General features: G+C 50.6%; 1 protein-coding gene across 5 annotated transcripts in view; it reads right to left on the bottom strand.

Annotated features, from left to right (window-relative positions):
* NFATC2 (nuclear factor of activated T cells 2) overlaps nt 1–25,212 on the bottom strand; it is a 71,215-nt gene extending 46,003 nt beyond the window's left edge. For 2 of the 5 annotated variants that reach the window (XM_057379466.1, XM_057379467.1), the window contains exons 1-3: nt 25,122–25,212; nt 9,736–10,759; nt 8,294–8,462 (exon numbers count right to left, since the gene is read on the bottom strand). In XM_057379466.1, coding sequence (XP_057235449.1) covers nt 8,294–8,462; nt 9,736–10,759; nt 25,122–25,185 — 1,257 coding nt within the window. In that variant the 5' untranslated portion in view covers nt 25,186–25,212. Of the gene's footprint in view, nt 1–8,293; nt 8,463–9,735; nt 10,760–17,576; nt 17,657–17,851; nt 18,159–25,121 lie in introns of those variants that run through there. The other 3 variants (XM_057379470.1, XM_057379469.1, XM_057379468.1) reach the window with 3 other exon arrangements.
* Between the last annotated feature and the right edge of the window lie 807 nt (nt 25,213–26,019).

Here is a 26,019-nt window from a genome sequence, read left to right as displayed (position 1 = left end):
GCAGCAGGACAAAGCTGGCAGCCAGGGGAGGAGCAGGGAGCTGGGCACGGAGCACCAGGGCTGCCACAGAGACACAGCCACCAAGAATGGGATCAATACAAAGGCAGATCCAGAAATGGATGGAGTGTGCAGGAGGGGGAAAAGAAACAGAGGCCAAAAGGCCAGATCTGCTGGGAACAGGCACTGATGTAGGATCAGTGCTGAGCCACAGCCCAGACCCACTGGGAGCCACACCAAMACTCACCTTGAGTATGGGACTTTCCAAATCCAACCTTCCCTGGACTCCAGTGAAAAGCCATTGTATCACCAAAACCCATCCTGTCTTTAGCTATTGGGCATGTTCACTGTCATGCCTGACAGAATAATTCTTTGTGGATCCAGCTACAGCAACCAGAGCATCCTTTGGACAGGAGGGGTTATTGCAGTGACAGCACAGCAGCTCTTGCCCTACCTCTGTCCTGGCAGAACAAAATCCCAGAGTTATGGGTGGGAGACAAAAACAGAGGAAAACAGGTAATAAATTACACCAGAAAATCTGCCCCCAGCGAGCACAGCCAGTAGCAGCAGGAACAGAACTGGCTACATACACCAGGTTTAATACTGACCACCTTTAAAAGTAATTTTAAGAGTGTTTRCTCATGTGCAGGATGAGTTCCCAAGGCAAAACTGTTCATGGCTGTCCAATAATGTGTGTGTTGTACAAATGCACACAGCCTTACAAAGAGAGGAACTGATCCCCTGTTCATATGGCAATGTCTGTATCATCTGCCAGCCCTGGGGCATTAAACACAGTAAAAAGTTTCCTGATCCTCCACAGAACAGGTTTTAAATCAGTTGTTTGGTCAGTGGAAGAATGTAACATTATTTTTTTTTTTTTGTAATTTACGGCATTATGGCAATGCTGTGGGATGACATCATTGTAAAATCAAAACAGCATTATAAAATGCAAATGYAAAGAGAAAAATATATGTAAAAGAGTCAAGTGTCCCTGTTTAAAGGAGTTTGTCCTAATCTTGAGCTAATTGATTATGTTTTCACAGCTAATAAAGGTCATCATTTACCATAAGCATTTCCATCTACCTTTCACTTGCTATGAACACAGCAAGATAACTTAAGAACAAAAAACAGAGATTAACTGCTCACAGAAACACTCCAGGAGCTTTAAAATCAGAGTTTTACACTCAGCTTCAGAACCAATTGATCACAGCTTCAGTCRTGTGACACAACCTCTCTCTTTACCTGGACCAGGGAACAGTGATGCTCACCCTGCTCTCTGAGTATTTTGTGCTGCTTTTTAATACAGAAAATTCACTGTGAGCTAGAATGAAAGAACACATCAAAGCTATACTTCAGGCTCTCCCTAAAACTGAACCACTAAATATTGTCACTGTCAATAAACACTCACCTCCACTATGCCAGGCAGCTGCTTTAATATTTAACCAAAGTGCTGCTCTTTTCTTTGGTGAAGCAAAGGAGGAATAAATTTGACCCTTAAGCAAACTTTGAGAAGTGAAGATTTAAAATGCTTTTAAAAATAATAACTTTGAAATTAATTTTTCCTCCCTTAGCAACAACCAAGCTGCTCTRAAATCTCCATTTTTCAGTGTTGCTCATCAGAGCTGCTCCCTCGCAGCCTTCCACAGGAGCACCAGCCCCACACCCAGGTGTGCCTTCACTCTTTCTCACCCTTCTTTCCATGARGAAAACGAAATCATCTGCATTTCAGTTTCGAGAGGGTGAGCATCAAGAAAGATTTATGAATACACAACTCTGGGAGGAAATATTTTTGTGTATTATTAAGSTGACCTATTCACAATAAAACTCCCCCAAACTGTATACAGATCAAGCTGGAAAAAACCCAACTCCTTTGAGTCACATTTGCCACAAGGGGAAAGAGAAGCCAGACATGATGTGTACCTTTCCATACTCTATTTTGGGACTTTAAGATCCTATTTCTTTCAGTTGAAAGATTTTTCTTAAACTTTGCTTTTGCCTAACTCTTATAATATTAAACACAGCCAGACATGGGCTGGTCTATGACCTGAGAAAATGCAAAGCACTTTGGCAGATAAACAAATAACATCATTCAGAAAACAAGGAGACTTTTCTCGTTTGGTTTGCTACTATGATTGGGTTTCTAAACAAAATGGAAATGTGTGGMACGATTAAAATCATCATCTCACCTCTGCAGAAACAAAATTCATTCATCCTGCACTCCATCCATGGATCAATACCAGTCAGATTTGGGAAGGGGGGGATTTGAGTGCCGTTTGCAGGAAGGCACCTGTGTAATTCTCCATGCACAAAATGAGAAGTTGTACATTTAGGAGCTCAATTACCCACCCAACACAGYCCCTGGGATGGCCCTGGGGACTGCTGCCATCGAGAGCCCACATCAAAAACATGAACCTTTTCTCCTGCACAATTTCAAAACTCAGCTCTCCTCACAACAGAGAGCCCAGCTCCAAACACAGCACTTACAATCACAATTAATAATTCCCATTTACACCATTCCCTACCCAGCACTGAGATGAGCCCAAATGGGCAGTTCAGGCACCACTCACCAATGCAGCAGCTCAGCTCCCAGCAGGACTACAAGCTTTAACTTTGCATTTTCACGTTGGCTTGCAGAGCCAAGTTTTCTTGGGGATTTCTAGTTTAGCTGTAGCACATCGACACTCTCCATGCAGTGCTGGGCTTTGCAAGAGAAAAGCAGAAGCATCTGCAAACCTTACTGGCATCTTKGAAGAGCCCCAGTAAGAGCCTGTGAGACCGACTGCCTCAGAGAGTAATTTATTTCCCATTCATCCCAACAGAGCTCTGCCTGTCAGACATTGGGGTCTCTCTCCCTGGGATGTGCAAAGCTGCACCTTTAAAGCTGACAGCACTCATCTTCCTGTCTAGACAACRCCAGCCAAGGCCAGCAGGAATGTATAAACTCGGTGATTTCATCTGCTGGGAAGCACTCAGCTCCCCAGGTCTGTGAGCTCAGGGTGACACAGCTCTGGCCCCTGACCCTGCACATCGCTGGCTCTGTCCCCATGGAACTCACTCGGGGTGTGCATGTGTGTGGTCAGCTCTGATTCACACAGACCATCCCGGCCGGCAGTGAAAAGAGGGGAAACAGAGGGGAAAGAGAGGGGAAACGGAGAGGAAACAGTGGAGAAACAGTGGGGAAACAGAGCCCTGCAAGCAGCATTTAATGAGAAGGGAGCACCAAGGCGTGTGAGAAAGCGCTTCCTCCTGTGGCTTCCCCTTGTGCCACTCGGCGGGTGAGAAATGCTCTGTGCCGTGCCCACCTTCTGTGCCACAGAGACAGGAAAACCCTCCTCCAAAGCTCTGACCGTGCCAGTCAGACCTGCTAGGGGTGGGCACCAGCCAGAGCCAAACCCTCCTCCAAATCCCCCAACCCCACCAGCAATCCCTGCTCCAGCCAGAGCCAAACCCTCCTCCAAATCCCCCAACCCCACCAGCAATCCCTGCTCCAGCCAGAGCCAAACCCTCCTCCAAACCCCCAACCCCACCAGCAATCCCTGCTCCAGCTCTGCACCAGCCCTGCCTCTCCTTTCAGACAACAGAGGATGTTCTGGCCCTGTTTCTGTCCCTCCTTCCTGCTGCAAGCAGCTTCAGCCTTGGATTTATCATTAATCACCATCACTAATACTCTCTGACTGCAGCAATGTCAAGGATTTTTTGGGGAGGTYTTTGCTCAACAATACTTGTACCAAGATGGAAAATGTCACTGTATTGTCTCAGGGATAGTGGCGTATCAATAATGGTCAGGAATTCAACAAAAACYCCATCCAGCCACTGTATCATGTAGCAGCTCCTCTGCCTGCTTCACTTAGRGCTGACATTGAGCAACAGAGCTGAATCTTCTCACATGTTTTTGTTCAATTTAATGTACTTGGGACACAGMAAAAGAACAAAACCAGAAGGAAATCTCTGCCTTGGTTCCCTTTGCTCCTTACCAAAACTGTCTAAAAAGGCCTCTGAACATAATCCTCTGAACATCTGATTCTGCTAAATTATGTGTGTTTATGATACTCAATTTTACATTTCTTATTTTGGTGACAATATTGTCAAAATTCCAAGGACTGAATCTCACTGTGCTGTTCCTTACAGTAAACACCAACCAGACTCACAGTGTCCTACCAGGATTTCTGCTTTCAGGGGGTTAATACAGGTCTGGGACACAGACAGCAGCTCTTGGGAGAAAGCAGTCGGGAGGGTTTGCCTCTGACTGACCTTACACTGCAGTGTCAGCAAGTTGTTTCCTCTCTGGGCTGCAGTTTCCCCATCCCTGAGAAGAGCTGATCCTGTTTTCAAGTTGCTTTGACTCTCGGATGACAGTTTAAAAGAAGAGGCACAATCATCTGTCCAGTGCACATGTACAGGGAGGAGAAGCTGGAGATCTCATTCTCACAGCTGGCTAAGAAAACCAACTGTGTCGTTACAGCCCTTCCATGCACACTCACGACAAAAGATCTAAACCTTCCCAGCATGACAGAACTCCCTGCRCCACGAGTAAATCAGAGGGTGCAGATTTGATGGTTTTGACAGRATCCTGCTGGGGGAGTTCCTCAGCACTGCCAGCAAAGCTGGACCCTTGCCAGCTGTCAGAGGCTGTGGAAGCAGCCCCAGCCCAGCTGGAGCCGAGCAGAGCRTGGCAGAGCAGGGCTTTTCCTCTGCCACACTCAGCTCATCCCCCCAGGAGCATCCCCCTGTGCGACCCAGACATGGCACAAAGCCAGAACCCACATGAAAGAACAGCCTAAATCTTGTATCTGCCTCATCCAGGTGCATTTCTATACCCAGAACCTGCACAGCACAAGCATCCCCCTCAAAACAGCTGGCACACTCTGCTTCTCCTCACTCTGCCTAAACTCTCCATCAAAAGCAATGGAATCTGAATTAGGCTCCAAATTTTCAGTGAGAGCTTTTCATTCACTTCTAACTCAAAGGCACAGCCACGCTTGCAGCACAGCATAAGGGGTATTGGCCTTACATTCAATGGCCTATTAGTTTTGAAGAGAATTTCCCAGATGCAGCCAAAACCTCTGGTCTGGCCATTGCACATCAAATCCTGCAGTAGCACATGGAACAGCAGCAAATAAATCCACGGCTGAGAGCTCAAAGCTCAAGAGGCCCCTACAACCATGCCATTGTACAAACAAGCCCTGTAGTCCTGCAGGTAAATCAGGTGTGAAATGTGCAGTGGTTTGTCMCAGGCTGCTGGTGAGCTGGGGAATAAATCCCTGCAGGAGCCAGAGCCCCACTCCAAACCAGGGAAGGGATGCCAGGACAGCAGCACAAAGGTGTTGTACAGCACCAGCCGAGTCCAGCACAGCCTGGCTTCATCCTTCCCAACACTGGAAGGTGGGGAAAAGGACAAATTCGASTGTGGGGATGTGCAAATCCCCCTGGGCAGGCTGGCTGGGGTTTCAGCAGCAGCACGGCTCCAGTCGGCCCCACGTGTGAGAGCGAGAATCGCCACTGCGAGCTGGGATTTGGGTTTGATTTCCATCACTGGCTCTGGTTTCACTGACACACCAATGAATTAGCTGAACGCTGGAAGTCACATACAGTTAAAAGTCAGAGCCCCATGGGAAGCCCAGGCTAAGAAACAATGTCTCCTTTGACTGCAAAACCACAAGAAAACACAGACGGCAAAATTCAAATATAAAAGGAAAGTGGAACATACGTTTGTTATTGTAAAGYAGCTCCTGTGAGCTCCACTAACAACTCTGCAATTCCAGCTTCTTTTTAATAAGAAAAATAAAAAGAGGCAGTGAAAGTCACCACAGCTTTAAAAGTTAAAACCCAGGGGAGATTTGGGCTGGGTGTGCTGAACAGGAGCCCCTCTCTGTAGAGTTTTCCTGCTTTGGAGGTGGATGGGCTGGGGGTGCCCGTGCCCACCTCTGCCCTCACCTGAGCACTGGCGTTTTGTAGCCTGGTCTGCTACAAATTGGATGTTGTACCAAGCTGGGTCATGGATTTAACCTTCACCATCACAGCTCAGGTTTGTGTTTTGCCACCTCTGTCCCAATCACACCCACGAGCTCTCTGCACTCGAGCAGCCGCTGCCTTTCCTGCTGCACAGGCTCTTCCACAGCTTTGACTGCAGCTGCTGGGTACAAAAAAAAACAGCTTTAGGAAGGAAGAGCTGGGAACCAAACATGCCTCACCATCCTCAGCTCCCTCAGGACCACCTGCAGGATGGAGGGTGCACGGAAACTGCAGCTTTGTCCTTGCTGTTCTCAGCACCTTCACTTCTCACATCCACCTCACACCCCTAAAACCCGACTTTCTCTGCAACACAAGCTGTAAGTTCCATCTGGCCAGAGGTTTTCATTACCCATTCCCTTCCCCTGCCATGCCTGGAGTGCACCACTGGTGCAAAGCCTTGAGCACAAACTCTCGGGGCTTGACACGTGAAGAAGAGGAAGCAGCATCAGAAAGATAAACCACAAGATAAGGCTTGAAGGATATGAGAGCTGCTGCTCTGTAGCTTTAGAGCACCCAAAAGAAGAAATCTGCATGCAAAATGCGCKTTCCAAAAAAATAAATATTGCAGGACAACATCACGCTGCAAAAACCAGCCAAGATCRCTTCCGCCAGCAGGTTCAGCTGGGTAATTAGTCACGTGGAGGGTTAATTTAATGACTTTTTTTTAAAAATCAGATTTGTTTAAAAAGATATTATATTTTTAAAAAATGTTCTCTTTGCATCTGACAAGAACACAAAAGTTAAACTTCACTGAAGGGAAAGAAGGAGAAAAAAAAAACCCTTGAACCCAAAAAAAAAAAAGAAGGAAAGAAGGAGAAAAAAAAAACCCTTGAACCCAAATAACTTACGACATGAAAGCTTTGGATTTTACTGGCCTTCCCTAGTTTCAGATGTCATAAACCATACAGGTGCAACTATCTCATTGCTTGGCATCCATATGAACCTGGTTATGTTCAAGTGAACACAAATTTGACAAATACTCCCAGCTTTACAATAAACCTTCAGAAAGAAGCAGTCCAGATTTTCCCCAGATGCAGGCACAGCTGTGCAGAGGCACATCTGCTTGGGGAACTAATGTGGACATTTGAATTTATAGTTTTAGATCCTGAAGCTTGATGGCAAATTATGATAAAACTAGCAATATTGGTTCCTGCCTTCAACAGAAAATGTAAAACCCTCTTTGATTGATACTGATTGCAGGAAGGAAACAAATTGTATTTCCCCATGTCAAAAGGAACTCCTTCATTGCAATAAGGATCCTGTTGATAGCAATACCTTGGGAAGGTAAATGATATTGTAGTTGCAAGCAAACCGAGAAAAGAATGATTGGTATCATTTCTACATCTTAGGTAGCTTCAAACACACCACAGGAGGCTGTGGGCTTGTCAGACTCAAACCAAAAAACGTGCATTAYTGAGGTATGGCAAATGTGATTGCTATTTAATATTACCCCGCACCCTTTACTCAAATACCCAGCCCATACATGTAAATCCAGCTCAATCAAAGCAAACAAATTCATTGATTTAACAATTTATGGCTTGATTTTAAAAGGGGATGAGCCTGCGGGGGAATATTGAACATATGTTTGAAGTTAAGCATAAATCAACCCAGTGAAATTAGTGGTATTGATCACATGCTTGAAATTACACATAAATGTTAATGTTTTCCTGGTCCCTGCAAGGCCTGAGTGTGTCAGGACCATCTGCAGGATGCAGCCCAGCTCTGTTCAGTGAAGCTGGAGCTGTGCAGACCAGTCCAGCTCCCACACATCATTGTCAGCCCTCTGCCACTGACACAGCACAGCCCCGACCCCAGCCTGGCTTTGGCTTTCCTTCAGGAAACACGGCTGAGAACAGGGGAAATGAGGGAAATGACTGATGTGCCCCCACTCAGCCAGTATTTCATACCACCCTTTGAAAGGTGAAGGAAAAGCTGTTCACACTCCAAACAGAGGAAGGGTTCAGCTCATTCACCTCTCAGGTCAGCAAAGGGACACATTCGTTCTCCACCACTGGCAGCCTGAATTTTGCTTGCTGCTTCCAGCAGCRACTTCCCAGGCATCTCATGACAGAGTCAGAAGTGACAGATGATCACAAGAGGGTGAACAAAGCCCAGAAAAGGCAGCATTGCCCACGTGTCTGAGCTTTCAGAAGCCAATCCAAACCAACCTTCTGAAAGACCACAGCACAGCTCAGACCCTTTAAGCAAAGCTCACAGGGTGCTGCTCTTTTAGGGCCAAGCCTTTTAGGGATTAATTCACCCTGTAGGGTCCCCATTGTCTCACCTGCACCACGGGGTGGCCCCCGGTGGGTGCTTTGACGGCTCCACGGCTGCCCTCGGTCTCGTAGTGCGCGCGGTGGTGGGGCTTGGGCTGCACCTCGATCCGCAGCTCGTAGGAACCAGACTGGCTGGACAGGGGCCATTCCAGAGGGGGCAGAGACTGCACGGGCAAACTGGGGTGCAGAGAGAGAGAGAGAGAGAGAACACAGGAACTCCTGAGAACACCATTTCTCCAAGCCCTGATCCCTCCTTCCTCCCAGTGCCCCACTTGAAACATTCAGGGGTCTGCTATGAGTCCCCATGAGATGGTGCTGAACTGCTCACATTTGACTGCAAGTCTGCTGAGAAGACAGTCATTTCTGTGGGTCCATCTCCTTGCAGAAGAAAATGAGATATTTCTGTTTCTTAAACAGAAATATCTGCAGCAGTTACATTTTTTCAAACATCTCCCTCTTATCAGGCTTTTGCTGTGTGTCTCAAATTTGGATCACAGAATTGTGAAATATTAACTCCATTTACCATTACGTACCAGCTGTGTAAATTAACTATCCTCAGGATTTTCATAAATACTAAAATTTACATTGATAAAATGCTAAATGTTCTTACCTGATACTAGGTTTTCCTATTACGAGAACACATCAGGCTTTGTAACACGAAATGATTACACTGCCACGTGCAGCTAGAGCTTGCACTGGATTTTAAAACACTCTCACTGAGAGCACAGGCTGCTGCCAGGACCGGTCTGACAAGCCAAGGGAAGTCACAGCCTGTGTTCTCTCAGTCACAGTTCGTGTTTGGCAGGTCAGAACAGCCTGGGATGATGTCAGCACGGGGACAACCTYGTACCCAGTGGGATGGCACTGACAGGGTGCCAGCAGGGACTGGGAGTCACACACTTGGCACCCTCAGTCCTGGCAGACAGACGCCACAGGGCCAGACAATGGAGGGCTGAGATTTGGGTTAAGGGACAATTAACAAATTAACAAACAACACTACATCACCCGAGCTGACTGAATGCTCAGTCTGACATGGAGCAGCGAGCTCTGTTTTGAATGAGGCATTAACTTAAAGAATGTTCAGCCTTGATGGAAATTCATAAATGGCTTTACAAAAGTAATCCTGCCATTTTAAGAGCACCAGGATGACACCAAAGTGTCCAGCCTCTGTCAAACTGTCTGCAATCTGCTATTTAGACAAATCATTTGGGAATCTGAATTTGTAGCGTACTGTGCCATCAGTGAAGCACTTTGGTGCTGTTTCTTCAACATCCCAATTTTCTTCATCTCTAGAATCACAATGGACTGGGCTCCCCTTAACCAGTGCTGCCCCTGAGCACTGAGCTCTGCTCTGCMWTAKRATCTGCCCCAGGAAACACTCCCTARGGATCATCAGCCAYGRCAGAGGACAYCAGACATGGGAAACACACCCACAGGATGGATTACATACCTGCAGATGGGAATTGCAGGCAGCAGCTGCTTTGTCCAGGATGGAGGTACCAACAGAACCGATTCTGGCGCTGAGTTTCTCCTGTCCTCCTGCTCACAAGGCCCGTGRAAATCAACAGTCTGAAAGACGTGGCATGGAATGCTGTTTTTGTGGGAAGGCATGGATGAAGGATCAGGGCTGGTTTTCCAGATTTTGGTGGGAACACCGCAGGAAGGATCGGTGGGTAGGCTGCTCATAGCATCCATGGGAAGGGGAGCGCTGGCCAACTGCGCGTAAGTGACCGCTGAGGTGTCTTCTCTCAGGGGGATGCGAGGAGAGGGCTGTGGAGAGGGGCTCCTCGACTGCCGAGGAGAGGTGGAAGGCAGCTGAGTACTGCAGAGCTCAGTGCAAGAGTACCTCCGTTTGGCACCCGGTGACGAAGACCTTGAGTTGGGACAGGGTGATGGTGAATGGCGTCCCAAGCAGGTTTCCTCCGTGATGCTTGTTCGTGGTGACATTATTGGAGAGGTTCTAGGAGAATAATGAGTATGGATGTTTTGAAACTGCGGACAAAGGTCATCACTAGGACCATTATTTGGTGAAACACATGGTGATGTGCAAGGAGATACATTTGTCTCTGAAATGAAACTTGCAGAGGAGCCGCTACTAGCTGGGCTCAGACACAGTGGTTCTCTGTAGCCCTCAAAGCCAGGGACAGGCAGGGTAACCCTTGGGCTAGTGGTGGCTGAGTTTGCCTGATGTTCTACCAAAACATCTGTGTCTCTGCTGCGGAAGGGACCCCCCGAATGAATCAGTTCATGATATGGAGTTATTTCAATCCTAGGGCTCGGAGCAGAGGCCCCTGCAGCGTTGGCAGGGTGTGTAGGTGGTGGCCCTATGCTATCTGGCTGTCCATATCTGCCCATGGGATCTGCAGAAAGGCTAGGAAAAGGCARGGAGCATGGCTTGAGGCCACAGTCCACGACATCGTGAGCGTATGTAACTCCAGAGGGTGGGCTGTTGGTTTTATGTGGAGTCGGTTCTTCTGGAAAAAGAAGGGTCTCTTTAAGACTGTAAATATTGTTACAGAAGCTGAGCAATCATGGATTAAAAAAATGCATATTCATAAACTGCTTGTGATCTGCTATTAGCTTATTATTGAACCCTTTATACTGCAGTTAACGCTGTGAGAAGTGCTGGATTAAGAGCCAGGGAAGCTCGTGTGCTCGGGGCAGGTGCCAACACCTCCAGCCAGGCTCCAAACCAAAAAGTTTGGAAGAAACAACTTCTGGTGAAGGGAGAAGCACCTTCCTTACACAGCCAAGCCCAGCCAGGAAAGGCTTCATGAACCAAAGCTGAGCTCAAGATCTCCAAYTGAAAAGTCAAGTTCTGTGTGATGATTTGTTTGGCTCTGTACCATGATAGCAAATTTGGTGACAGGTTTCTATAAAGAGAGTGTGCCCAAATAYTTGTTAGAAAAGAGAGAGGGAGAAATAATCCAGCCCTGTGGTTAAGGGCAATCACATTCCAATTTCAGCCCAAGGAACATTTTAGCCAGAGAGGGATTATAAAACACACAATAATAAGTAAGTGTTCAGCAAAACCCTCTCTCCAGGTGCAAAAAAAATCCTCAATTTTCAGAGATTCCCAACAGATTTTGCAAACTATCCCCAGGTTGCAGAGCACAGCAATGCTTCCAGGGAGCACAGAATTCCCACCAGCATTGATAAGCCCAGTTCCAGTCTGGTCCCAGCACCCCAAGGGTGTGTGATGCCAGAAGAATATTTGCCATCACACAGCAACGTACAAAACATTACCAGGATTTGCGTACGTTTTTAAAGATTTCAATGTATCMAGCAGGAAATACCTGAAACAGCTCCACAATTTGGGATTAATTCACACTATCTGCTCACTCTGTGTACAGATCAGATATTTAAATTTCATTTCAATATTTAAATTACTCTTCTAACATTTTCTCTACCTCCTATATGACATGAGCCAGCAATTCCCATGAGAAAATATCACACAGAAAGCCAGGCAGGAGCTGACTGTGCTTTCTGCAAAAGCAGCAGAAGTTCCTAGTGAAACTTTTACATGCAGAGAGATTTTAACTTAATTTCAGGGGATTTCTGTTCATTTTTAGGAACTGCTGAGCCTTTGTGTTTAGTGGGAAAACCCGAGAGCCGAGCAAACAAACCAACACACAGAACGTCTGGGGCAGGAGGGGAGCAGCACACGACAGTCCAGYCTGCAAAATTCTTAAGGTTCCCCCTGGCTTTTAATCCCAGCACACAGCTGTTTTGGGGATAGGAAAACAGCAACGAGACGCTGAATTTGGAGCCAAACATATTTTTAGCGCCGTTGATTTCAGAGCTTTGGCACTCAGGAACAGTGTGTCATCCCCGTCACTCAGGTCTGACACATCAAGCCTCGGTATTGCTGCTGAGATTCCCTTTGAGCAGAACTCGTCATGAGTCCGGAATGAGCAGAGTAACACACCCCCAACAGATCCCAAACATCGCTCCCCGCTTTGGGGGAATCACCCCGACTCCAGCTGATGCAAGGGAGCAAAAGCAGCCCCCAGCAGAGCCAGGCTGGATGCCAGGGCTCAAGGCAGGATTTGGGCAGTGCCCAGCAAGAGCAGAAATCCTCTCCAGGTTGAACCAAGATGACAGRCGACCCTTTCAGTCCCCCTGCAGCCAAGGCTGCCCCAACACASYCGTTCAATGGGCTGAACTGTGCCASRTACAACAGGTACAGCMCCAAAACTCCTCAYAGCACRCCAAGCACAAAGCCACTGYGGGGAGGTTCATGGTCAGGGGTATGGGAAAAGCAAAGGTATTTGTAAATGCAAGTGTAATTTCTAAAGTCTGCTGAATAACAAACACACCCCCCACCCACAGCGCCCGCCCGTCAAAACCAGARCTTTTGACAGCCTACATTTCCTTTGCTTATCCCTGCAATGCTGTGTTTAAAAGAGAACTTTCGCCCTTGGCATYCCCGCTCCCGGAGGATCCACGTTCCAGCACTGAACAACAGCGTTTCCACCCAGAGCGAGCCCCAGCCTGCCCGACACAGCTCTGCAGCAAAGAGGGACAGCAGGCACGGCCCCTGGACACACGGACACACAGAGCTTCTATGGGGCAAAAACACTCAGTGCCCTGCAGCAAAGAGGGACAGTGGGCACGGCCCCTGGACACACACACACACAGAGCTTCTATGGGGCAAAAACACTCACTGCCCGCAGCAAAGGGATAGCACACCCGGACACAAACACTCAGGGCTTCTGTGGGGCAAAAACATTCACTGCCCCCGCAGCAAAAAGGGACAGCAGGCACGGCCCCATGCCACACACACACCCAGGGCTTCTATGGGGCAAAACCACTCCCTGCCCCGCAGCAAAGGGCCCGCGGGCACGGTGTACACCGAGCCCCGGCTGCTCCGAGCAGCCGGCGATGCGCAGGGCTCAGGCTGCCGTGCAGGGGACACGCTGCAGCCCTGACTCACGGGCACGGCTTGGGCACAGGCTTTGGGGAGCTGCAGGGGCACAATGAGATCCCTGTGGCGGCCCTGCTGCCCACGCTGGCGGTGTGTCTCCATGGCAGCCGGGGATGCTGCTCCGCCAGCGCTGACCTCACCGCGGAGCSCAGCGGGGCTGGAGCGGCCAGCGCTGCTCCCGGGAGCGAACGGCTCTGCCCTGGAAACCCGGAGAACACAGCTCTGCCGGCCCCCGGGGCTGTGCCGCCTTCAAGGGTTCATCCATCCCCAGAGCACACACTGCAGTGCTCCAGCAAAGGATCGTCCTCCCCACCGCTTTTCTGACGGACATCTCAGCAAACAGCAGCTCCGGCACTCCCCCCTCCCTGCACCCAGGCATTTCCCAGCCTGAGGTTGCACTGCTGATTCACCCTCTGATTCAGTACCAAAAGATCCTTCTACTTTGACGGGAGGTAAAAGAAAACACGTTTCTCACCCAGGCAGCACTGGCATCTCCTCATGCTCTCAGTCAGTTTTACCATCAGCAAACCTTCTCTGTGCCACCCAGCTCCCCTGCCCAGAGCAGTCTGACCCCCAAGCCTGTAGAATCCCACCCAAACTGCCAGCCCTCACTGCCCCTTTTTCACCCAGGTCTTACCCCATGACCGTCGCTGCTGCCCCAACAGAGATGAAGCAGGGTCTGCAAATTCCCCATAAATAGCTGGGAGCAGCCAGCCCCAACAACCCTCAGCTGGGCATAGTTAGGGATAACMCAACGAGCTGCATCACAGCTGAAAGACATCAAGTGATTTCTGTTTCACGGGACTTACATAGCCCTCGATGTAAACAACTCCTTTTCACACCTCTGAACGGCAGAAAGGAGAAGGGAAAGGCTCCCGAAGTTCCCCAAGCCCACAGCAGTGCGAGCACACGTGGCATGGCCAGGGCCACCCTCGGCTGTTTTAAAACAAGGCAGCTACTTCAAAGGCAGCCAGTCAGCCAAATGTGACCGTGCCAATTAGCATGAAATTAGGGAATAAAGGATCACCCAAGCGACTGCATTCCATGCTGGGTTTATCCAAACCATCCTCTAGGAAAAGCTAAAGATAGCCTGTGCAGGGCAGGGGCACAAGTTGGGTTTTGACCTCACATCCGCTGGCTGCAGCTCCCAGGGTTTAACTGGAGTTCCTCATTTGCATAAGCAAAAGAGTCGATTTTCTTTTTTAATTAACTTGCTTATTGTCATTTGAAGGGGCCAGTCCAGACCTTTTTTGCATTTCTCAAAAGCCACGCTGTCTGTTATTTACACTAGCGGCTTGGAAGCTCCAAGTGAGAGCTGGTTTCCTGAGTGAAATCTGGAATTCTCTGCTAGATGTGCATATTTGTTTCTTTAGGGCAGGGCTGAACACTGCCTCCTGTGTTCCTGAGCCAGCCCCAGGACCCAGCTGCATGCACTTTCAGTTTTTTTCCTTTTAATGGCTTTGCATCTGGGAGAAGAAAAAAAAAAGAACGAGGGAAATTATTCAGGGCTTGACACCTACAAGACGTGGCAGTGTCCCTGGGAGCCTGTCTACATACAAACAAGCATTTAGAGGAATATTAATATTTATGGATGCTCCCTGCTTCCCCTCTCTACACTGCACACACACAGACCTTGTAGATTCRTATCACCAGATGCAATCTAAGAGTCTAATGAGCTCCTGCAAGGGCTTGAGCTGAGAGAAAATACCCTTTCCCATCTGCATTCTCACCTCTTGTCTCAGGGCAGGACTTTGTTTGGAATCTCATTCAAATATAGGGTTTGTTGGGATTTTCAAAATGACCCTCAGAGGATCAACTCCCAGAAGGGCTGACCTCAAACACTGAAAATTCTGTGGCGGCTTTAGCTCCCATCTGATCATCACACAGTGAACACCCAACAGATCTGCATGAAAGGAGCTGCTGGAGCAGAGCTACTGGATTTTGGTATTTTGTTTCTCTGAGTAGCCAACAACAGGTATTTGGGAAGAACACACACAGCAGTTCTCAGAATTTATTCTTCTGGAAGTGCTGTGTGTGGGAGCTCATTTGGCAATGCTCATTAACCCTCTGTCAATCTTCTCCACTAAGAAACACTACCTTACTTTAAAATAAACTAAAAACTGGGAAACCACTAGCAACACCTGCGCAGGAAACTCCCCAGGGACTGCATTAAACACTTTTGGCCAAGTGAAATCACAGYTTCAGCCCTGGCAGCACAGGGCACTCCCCAAATCCTGCTCACCTGGGCACACCCCCAGTTCAGCAGGTGTTTCTTGTTCRCAGCTCCTGAGGAGAATATTCCTAATTAAAGTCTGGCAAGTCAAGGTAAAAAAACACTCTGCTGCTTTTGGAAATGGCTGGCTTCSAGAGGAATATCCAATATTAATAATATTGACTGTAGGAGTTTTATTTACCCTTCTTTTCCCTGTTGCTTTCACAGCAGTCCTGTTCCTGTTGTCCCAGGCACACACAAGCACTACTGAACGCCAGCCACTTTCAGGAAGGATATTTCTGGCATTCCCATGACAACAAGTTGGGAGATAGGTCCTACTTTTAAAACACAAGCTTGGATGCATACTGCCAAATCCCAACCTTTTCAAAAATTGTTTATCAAGCATAAATTTCCACCCCAATCTATTCCTGGAGCCCCAAATTCACATTCTTCCCCTATTCTTCTTTGAATTTAAAAGTCCTTTTTGGCATGCTTAGAGAAGTGTTATTTTAGGACTTGTCACGAGCAGTGGGTGGAGCAGACCAGACTGGGAGGACTCCAAATGCAGGAACCAGACTGAAGTGCTGGGATCCCCTCCTTTGGTTTTGGTTCCACTTTGAATGCTCCTCTGCACAGGATTTGTTTGCCCAACTGCAGTTCAGAAGAGGCCAGAACAGCACATGAACAATGAGCACCAGTTACCAGCAGCATGTGCACAAAGCCCTTCCTCAGAATCTGAACATTTTCTGTTCTCATGTAAACATGCTTTAATCTTTTGTACATTGAAGGTCACGGATGTATCCTGGATTGCTTACAGACTGGAGCTGGTGCCTTTTCAAAGCCAGCAAGAATGGTCTCCAGATTACAATGCTCATATATATGGTTGTGATCTTTTATCTTTTTCTTTTTTTTTATGCTAATGATTTCCATCTTTGGAACAAAATTACTACTAATTATGGTTTCCAGCCATTCAAATGTGCAGAAAGCAGGCTCAAGAAGGAAGTTACTTCTACAACAAGCATACACTGCTGTGCATTTATGTGGTTTGAAGATTAAACTTTCTACCCCCCACCTACGTACTGTTATATTCTGTAGAACTTCCCACTTAAGGCTTCACAGCAGCACTGTCTACTGYAAAGCTGTGAACCAGCAACTGAAGCTTTCACTGAGATGCAATGCATTTTCTTTAAAACCACTGACCTCTCCCCTTCGGGGATTTACTTTAGCATGGCTTAATCTACATGAAACTTTGAAAGAAYATTCAGCTTTGTCCACCCGATGACATTAATCATCCTCAGTCACTTCTGATGCTGGCACACATCTGTTCATTTAAACAAGGACAGAAAGAATAAAACTCAGCAGCCACTCTCCGTGTCACCAATGACACCACGGTTCAGGCCAAGGTCTCCTCCTGCACTGCCTCCCAGGACACATCATCTCTCTGAACTGCCCTAGGGAAACAGCAGCTCTCTGCTGTGCAGAATCAAAACAGTGTCTTAGAGACAACAGCCCAACAATTCACTCCTCTGGGTCCTCTCCTTTGGCTTTGTCTGGTTTACACAACTCTATTTTACACGAAGTGTCCCTGTTTAGCACCATCAACAGACAGAATTACCATCTAGAAACTGACCGAACACTTGTCACTGTACTCTCAAGTATCGCAGCATAAGCTCAGGAAAGCAGAACAGTCTGCAGATCTTTCTTTTTCTATCATTTTTAACTGACGCTTCTGTTGTTTGTCCCCAGGCTGGCAGCAGCCGTGCCCCGCTCGCTGCCATCCCCGCAGTTTGGTCTGGCTCAGGGCAGGCACAGCTCCTCGGGCTCCACGCCCCGGTGCCCCCGCTGCCTCTGAGCTTCCACAACAAGCTCCACACGATGCTGACGGGCAGCAAGCACCGATGGAGCTGAGCTGTGCTCCCTCCCTTCGCCTTTCGGGAGGCTGCACACCTTTGGGACGGCAGCGATGTCCCGCAGCCGCTCGGGGACACTCCATCCCGGGATGGAGACCGAGCCGCTCGCCCGCAGTGCCCTCGGCAAGCACCTGCCGGCAAAACAGCCCCAAAACGGCCGGGCTGGCCGCGGGCAGTGCCCGCCGTGCCCCGAGGAGCTGTCCGGGGGCCCCGCCGCTCCTCCGGGACGGCTCCTCACCAACCTTCGATCGGCTTCAGGTAGTCGTAGTCGAAGAGGATGGAGAAGTCAAACTCCTCCTGCGGGCTGGCCGGGCGGGCCGTGTCGGGGCCGTGCCCGGGGCCGGGACCCCTCTCCTGTGGGCCGGGGCCGTGCCCGGGGCCGTGTCCGGGACCCCTCTCCTGTGGGCCGTGCCCGGGGCTCCTCTCCTGTGGGCCGGGGCCGTGCCCGGGGCCGTGCCCGGAGCTCCTCTCCTGCGGGCCGGGGCCGGGGCCGTGTCCGGGACCCCTCTCCTGTGGGCCGGGGCCGTGCCCGGGGCCGTGTCCGGAACCCCTCTCCTGTGGGCCGGGGCCGGGGCCGGGCGCGGGGCCCGCGGCGCTCATGGCGGCGGAGGAGCCGGGGGTGCCCCTGGTGCCGCGCCCCGCCGGTGCCTCCTCCCGACGGCGAGCGCCGAGCGCTCGGAGAGCAGGGAGAACGGAGGGAATAAAGCGAGCAAAGCCCGCAGACGGCCCGGAGCGGAGCGGAGCGGAGGGCGCGGTGCCCCCGGCGGCGGTGGCAGTGGCAGCACACGAGGGGCCGAGCGCAGCCGGGCCGCTTCCTGCTCCTCACAGCCACCTGCGCCGGGGCCGCCCCCGGGGAGGAGCCGCCAGGGCCGGGCCGCACCGGGGACAGCGGGGACAGCACGGGGACAGCGGGGACAGCACGGGGACAGCGGGGACAGCACGGGGACAGCGGGGCTGGCAGCGCCCGGGATAACGGGCCCGCCCGGCCATGGATGGGAGCGTCCCGCAGCCGCCCCTCCGGGCGAGCCTCTCCGCCCTGTGTGCCCCGCGCTGGGCATGAGCGGCTGTCTGCATGAAACCGCCTCCTCCGCGGCCGTGCAGCCTCTCTGTGCCGATATTCCCGGTGTGCCCAGCCTTTCAGCCCCTCTGTGCCGATGTTCGCGGTGTCCCCAGCCTTGTGGCCCCTCTTGTGCCGATATTCCCGGTGTGCCCAGCCTTTCAGCCCTTCTGTGCCGATGTTCCCTGGTTCCCCGTCCTTTCAGCCCCTCTGTGCTGATGTTCCCGGGTTCCCCGTCCTTTCAGCCCCTCTGTGCTGATATTCCCGGGTTCCCCGTCCTTTCAGCCCGTCTGTGCCTATGTTCCTGGTTCCCCAGCCTTTCAGCCCCTCTGTGCCGATATTCCCGGGTTCCCCGTCCTTTCAGCCCCTCTGTGCTGATGTTCGCAGTGTCCCCAGCCTTTCAGCCCCTCTGTGCCGATATTCCCGGGTTCCCCAGCCTTTCAGCCCCTATGTGCCGATGTTCCCGGTGTCCCCAGCCTTTCAGCCCCTATGTGCCGATGTTCCCGGTGTCCCCAGCCTTTCAGCCCCTATGTGCCGATGTTCCCGGTGTCCCCAGCCTTTCAGCCCCTCTGTGCTGATGTTCGCAGTGTCCCCAGCCTTTCAGCCCCTCTGTACTGATGTTCGCGGTGTCGCAGCTCCCGCGGGTGCTGCCCTTGTCTCCTCCCGGTCTCGCCCCTCCCGCCGCCGGTTCTCCCGCTCCCCCGGAGGCTGCGGCACCCAGAGCACCTTCCCTGTGCTGGGGCAGCTCCAGAGGCCTCGGTCCATCGGGACAAGGTCTCTGTTCTCCTCCCGCCTTGCTCACAAACCGCTTTTCAGAGGATGGGCGCTCGCCACGTTCCCTGCTGACCGCAGCCGGGGGGTGCCAGCTTCCCCAGGTCCCCTCGGCCACCTCCACCACATTGAATCCATTCATCCCCCGTTCCCCCCGCCCTGCACACCCGCTGTCACTGCCCTGCGATGTCCTATCCCTACAAGCAGCAGTGACTTCACTCGTGGGGAACTGGAGACCCGGAGTTTGTGTGTTCAGAGCATCTGTGGTCACAGGGCTGTTCCCTGMATTACCTGTTTGTATGGTGCCCTTTGTGAGTGTGCAGATGGCTGTCATCGGCTCTGTGAGTTTGAAAAATGCTCCTGGCCTGTAGACAGGGCAGGAAGGCAAAGGCAGAGGGACCGAGATCATTAAAAAAGTATTTTGGTATTTACTTCAGCTTGTTTTTATTTGCTAAGCCTGTCAGCACGACTGCATTAACTGCAAGACAAATCTGACCCTACATTACTTGTCCACGGTCACAGAGAGTCTGTTTTAGAGCACACATGACCCAGAATYGCTGCATTTGGGCTTATAACCATTCTCAACAATGTGTTCAGCCAAGTAAAGACAAACTGCCTTCTCATCACACCCTTTTGCTCCATCCTTTGCTAGTCCAGAGGACAAGAACGCAGACTTTCCCGACAGTTTGGTTCTACTCTGAGTTCCTGAAGAAGCCCCGTAGTGACTGGTCACCCTCCAGCTCCTGAGTGGCATCAGGGGCACCTCGGGGTGAGCAGAAACACCACCCAGGCTGGGCTGAAAGGGCAGAGAGGGAGCAGCCAAAGCTGCTGTGAAGCTGATCGGGCCGGGTGGGCAACAGTCCCACTGCAGTCAGAGCTTGTGGCATTAAAYTGGAGCTGGAAAGTGCCAAGGGATAGGGAAACGTGACTGTCAGAAAGGGCAGGTTGGTGTTCTCTGAGGTATTTACAGAGGCTGCCAACCCCTTGGGGAGCCCATGCTGCTCTCCCTGAGGGTCTGATTTGTTCTGAATCGTTTAAACAGCTATTAAATTGGATTATTTATATCTGTTGTCCAGTGATCCTTACCATTTGCTGAGCGCTAGCCTTTTATCGTTGGCCCTTCTCTTTAAAATTCATTAGAAAAACAAAATATACTTGCTGATCTTGGCTCAGCACTAAAGAGAGCTGTCATCCTTGCAGCTAACACCGCGTGGAGCACAATTGGAGAGCATCAATTGTATTAACCACAGAAAGAAACGGCACAAACAATAACATTGGGCTTTTTWAGTGAGATATGGTGATTGGCACGAGGGCACGGGGAGACGACCTCGACTTCTGCTAAATCTCTGTCCTATCCTCYACTCCCTGGCTTGCCTGCAATCCATTAGGCATGTGAAGTTTCAAACTTATCCTCAGCTACTCCTAGAATTAGTAATACTCCACAAATGGAAAATGTACCTTTTGCTTTCCAAGAGGACCGTGTCATGCCAAAGAGTTTCACTGCTAACACACGTCATCATCGATTCTGACACTGGCCAGGAATTAGGGTGACAAGACAGCAATGAGAAAAGTGTTAGAGAAACGGAGGAATTAGTTCAGCTTATAGGATTCGAGTTTTATGCCCAGCAGACAGCTTGAGAGATGTCAAGGAGCAATAGCCACCAGGCATTAATGGAGTGTGTCCCTCCTGCAGCTCTCGGGGCACATCAGGACAGCGGTCCCATATGATCACCACCCATAACCTACAGGAATAAGAGTTTCCACGTGCTCTGAGCGCACAGGGATGTGAGCTCTAACACTCTGTGGGCTGGGTTTGAACATACCAATGTGTCACTTGGAGCAGAAATGTCACAAATGAACAAAATGGCCTAAATATTAGAGGGGTGTGCAGCCATTCCTCGGCGCAGGCAGCTGCAGAGCTCAGCTCAAGTGACAGCTGTAGCTTCTGGAGCCTTCCAAAGCTGAGTGCAGTTTAGTTTAGACCCAAAACTGGCTCTTGAGCTCACAATGAAAATAAAACATTATAAATTGTTTAAGTTTTAGCTGTTAATAACTACATAACTGACAAATACTGCCCACGTCTGTCATTAATAATTAGTGATGAAGAAAAGGCAGGGAAGTTACTCAACTTAAATAGACTGTGGGCTCTTCAGCCCAACAGATACACTCAGAAACATCTTCCAAATCAAAGAAAAAACCCAAACAACATGACAAACACTTCCCAAAGCTTGATTTCCWTTAGGGCTGGAGTGAAAGGCTGGAATACAGTGTCCAAAGAGCAGAAATACTAGTTAGTTTTCCTTAAATCTCAATCTTCCTCATATCAGACCCTTCCCTTCTCCAAGGAGCTCTGCTTGGGCTCTCAGCACCCACACTGGAGATCTGGGAGTCAGCATTAACTCCGGGTTTTGTTTTTTGTTTTTTTTCTGTAAAGCTGTTTTCACGAGCCAAAAAGGTGTTTCAAAAACTGAAGCAAAAAGTCTGTCCTTGGCAGCATTAACAAAAATTGCAGCCACGTATACTTGCAGCAGGCTCCACGCAGAGCAGAACTGGCAATACATTGTGCTGCCATTTCAGGGAACTGCAGCATGGAAGGAGTCCTTTTCCACATAGTTGGATCTGTGCTGGCCTTTGGCAGGGCTGTGCCTTAATAAACTTTAGAAGTATGTGAGTGCTGGATTACCTGGGTACTGGGGGACGGGGAATCCAAACACAAAGCTGCAAAGAGCACTTCCAGTGTAATACAAACTGGGATTTAGAAAGTACTTAACCTATTTCTCAGTGTTTAAATGCACTGCCAATGTAACTTCTCCTTTACTATTTTCAGTTTCTACTTATACTGCCCCACTGTATTCCCTGAACCAATAACTTCACTAATGCAAGGGATCAGAGGATGCTCCGAGATGAAGAAATTTCATTTGATCTCCTAAATTGAGTTCCTGTGCTAATTATTATTTGTCCCACATGACGCATAATTTACACTGGATCTGTAATACTGCAATACCTTCACATTAAACTTTTTAAAGAAAAAGAGGTAGAGAAAAGTGGATTAAGAAAGCTGCATGTCTATTTAGCTGCTAAAACCCAAAGAAAATATGAGTCAATGCTGTCTTAAAAATCTAAGTGTTCTAATGGTGTATGTGGCAGGCATTAGAAATTTAACAGGCAACTAAAACTTGCACATGGACTTAATCCAAGCTCTTTAAAATGAGCTCAGACTGTGAGTGACTGGTTGCTTGGTCTGGAGTGTGGGGAGTGTTATTAGAGAAAAAAAAAGGAGAGAGAAAGGAGAAATATCTGGTAGTTCCCTTGAGAGGCACRCATGCACACACTCTACTTTTCAATTTTGGGGTCAGGTTGAGTCAGAGATATTACCCCCCAATTTCAAGCTTAAAGCGGTTTGGCAAGAAAGGACAATGGAAAAATTGCTCMTATCTCCACATTCCCATTAAGTTCTGAAGTCTGCTGGGCAAACCAAAGGAATGCACATATCATAGTTTTTAAAAAAATAGATTAAGCCAGTAGTGGAAAAGAAGTTCTAGGATATTATTATCCTTGGCTCTTTTTTAAAAAAATGAATGATGAAATTTCACTTAGAATATCTTTTGGAATATTATAAAAGAGTGCTCCGGTTATGTCAGTGTCCCATCTGTGAATGTGATTCCTGCCCTGCCCGAAAGACTCAGAAATCCTTTGCTGGCTGTAGCTGGTGTAACTGTGTCCCACAGGACAGGCTGACTGGGAGAAAGGTCCAGTGACAGGGAAGTGACAGCTGTGGGGACACAGGATGGCACAGGGTGGCACAGGRTGGCACRGGGACCCWGCTCACCTGGGGAACAGCTCTGCCCTGGCTGCAGCACGGCTCGGGGAGCAGAACTGCCAAAGCAGCTTTTTGCTAGCAGGGTGTTTGTGCAGAGCCTTCATTCCTCRCTCTAATCATAAAAGGGGATGAGGGCTTAAAATTATTAACACATCATCATTTACACACCCCGCATTAGTAAGACTCTTACACTTTGTTGTGGGTGCAGGAATCCTCCCAAAGGCACAGGCCGATCCCAAAAGTGCCATTTACCATTAACCCCTTGCAGTTTGACGCTGCTTCTTTTTATGTGGAAATGTTGGGAGCAGCTTTGTGACACAAAGGCAAGTCGGGGCAGGGCCGGCTCCAATCACCCTGCAGCACTGACCGGAGCGAGCACTTGCAAAAGGCAAAAATGCATTTTGGAGGCCAGGAGCATATTCTTTCTGGGGCATCTCAAGGCTCTGTCCTGCGAGTGATTGCACTGCTCCACTGGCTACTGCGGTCTGAAATRTTCGATCTGGAAATAAAAAATAATRAATTCGTGCTTTTYGTTTTGGGCTGCRGCTGCAGGGCTCTGGGGAACATCTGCTCTGGGAAAAGCAGAGCAGCACAGCGCTGGAAGCGAGTGTGGAGCTGCCCCTGCAGAGCTGCCCTGGGCTCTGATGCTCTGCTGCCCTGTGGCAGGTGAGAGCAGGGGCACTGACAGGAGAGCGAAGTCTCCTCATTCCTTTTGCTGCTCTCTGCAGCAAAATAACTTCCAGGGGCTGTTGTGAGAGTGACTAAGAGCAGCCGGAGCGCTCAGGAGAGAGGGAGTTGTGTCTGGAGAAAGCCAAGGAGACACAAGGCAGGGCAATGGCCTGATCCTAAGGCGGTATAAAGCCACTCCAGAGCCTTTCCATTGGCTTGTCCGGGAATCGGAGTTCTCGGATGATCCCCATCGGGTGGAGGTGTTAACGAGTGTGTTTTGGCAGGTGCCCGGGGAGCTCGCTCCGGCAGGAGAAAACAAACAGCGGCTACCAAGGGCCCCTCAAAGGCAGCCGAGCCACCCTCGCCGCGTCCCCCGGAGCCCGCAGAGCTTCCCCRGCCCCGGCTCTGACTCAGCGGCCGAGCGGCGCTGCCAGCGCGGGCGGGGGAGGCGACGATGGAGCAGCCCCATGGCAGAACTTTCCCTTCCCCACCTCCTGCCCCTTCTCCCCGCTCGGTAGCGCTGTCAAAGCCGAGCCCACCCGCCCGGCCGGTGCCGCAGCGCTCGGGGGAGCGGGGATGCGGAGCCCGGCGGGGGCGGTCGGGYTCGCCGGTCCGCGGGTGCTGCGGGCGGGGAGGGCTTCCCTCGCACGGAGCATCCTCCGCCCCAGCGCCSCCCGGACCCGGGGAGCCCCGCACGGCTGTGCCCGGAGCCCCCCGCCCCAGCACGGCCCGGAGAGGAGCTCCGTGCCCCGCTCCGTGCGAKCCCGAGCCCCTCCGCCTCCGCAGCCCGGCCGCTCCCGCGCCGCGCCCTGCCCTGCCCCGGGCCGAGGGAGCCGCGGCATCCCCCGAACGCTGCCCGTGCTCCGGACCGCGGCTCGGCTCGGGGCGGCTCGGCACGGGGCTGACAGCGGGGCAGGCTCCTCCTCTCGCCGCGCTTAACTCTTGCATCCTCCAGCACCCCGCTCGCCCGGCCCGGCCGCGCCCCCGCCCCGCACGGCACCGGCCCCGACGGCACCCACGGGCACCCAGAACACCCCCGGGCATCCAGAGCACCCCCGGGCACCCCCGGGCTCCGCGGCCGAGCCCCGGCCCTGCCCGCTCCCCGCAGCCCCCGCGGAGCCCCGAGCCCCCGAGCCGGGCGGAGCAAGGGTTAAGCGGCCGGGTTAGTCAGCGCGGCTCCTGGGGTGATGCCTTGGAACRGGACAGTCCCTCTGGCTGCAGTTGAAAGGAGGCTGCTCCAGACACATTTGTATCGCCGTGGCGGATCGCCTCAAACCGAAGCAGACCTAAAGGCAGCCCAGTCCCTTCCCCGAGGGCCCTTCTCGCCCTGAACCCCTCCTGCCCACCCCACTCGAGCGGGCTGAAGCCGCGGGACACAGCCCGGGCCGGGGAGCGACCGGCCCGGCCCCGGGAGGGGAGCGACACAGGGACACACACACAGCACCCAGACAGGCAGCACTCACACCCTACCTTGATCCATAGATCTCATGATGTGGTGGTAGTGTACCAGCCTGCAGGCAGTTTCTCGCTGCATCAGGAATTAAAAAAAAAAAAAAAATCTAAAGCAGAAAAAAAAAAAAAAAAAAAAAAAAAAAAAAAAAAAAAAAAAAAAAAAAAAAAAGGAAAAAAAAAATCTCCTTTAAACCATGTTCAACCAGTGCCGCCCGGACAGAGGGAACCCCTCTTGCTCGCCTCCTCAGTAAGTGTTTGGAGGTGCAAAGAGGGATCCGAACTGGGCTGAGCTTGTTCCTGAAGTGAAGTCAGTTCTCTGCTCTGAGATGAGGGTTACTAGAGAGGGAAAGGCCACTTCCTTCCCTGCTCCGAGTGTTTATAGTCTTTGAATGCTGTAAAATAACGGGATTCCCTCACTGTTTCCTCCTGTTTATCCCAGTGCCATGGAAACCCTTGGATCGCCTCCATCTCCCAAACTGAGGGCTTTCCTGCAACTTCACACTCAGGAATCCATGACGTCTCGCAGCTCCGGGCCAAGGCAGCTCTGCGGCTTTCTCAGTCTGCAGCACAAGCACTTAATTGTTGAGCAGAAAGTTAGAGAGCGAGTAAGAAAGAAATATGGATGATGTTAAAAATCCCAGTGTGTGCTTTTTAAACAAAACTTGCAGGAACTGCAAAGCCTTTCAAAGCAACGGGGCTTCTGTGCAGAAGTTTTCCTTCTTCCCAGCAGAGACAAGCTCAGGCTGCTGCTGCTTTTACCTTTGAATAAATCATTCAGAAAAGCGAAGTCCCCGGCTTATATTTATGTCTTTTAAATTCATCAGCACCCTATTAATACCCATCTTGTTGCTGGCACAGGTTTGGGCTTCTAATTACCATTGGCTCAATCCTCCATACAAAGATGAAAGGAAAAAAA

Source organism: Malurus melanocephalus, unplaced genomic scaffold (genome assembly GCF_030028575.1).
Source record: "Malurus melanocephalus ecotype Western Australia unplaced genomic scaffold, MMel_1.1 scaffold_407, whole genome shotgun sequence".
NCBI classification, from domain to species: domain Eukaryota; kingdom Metazoa; phylum Chordata; class Aves; order Passeriformes; family Maluridae; genus Malurus; species Malurus melanocephalus.
The sequence above is the reverse complement of the archived record's forward strand: the minus strand, read 5'-3'. Positions and strand labels throughout refer to the sequence as shown.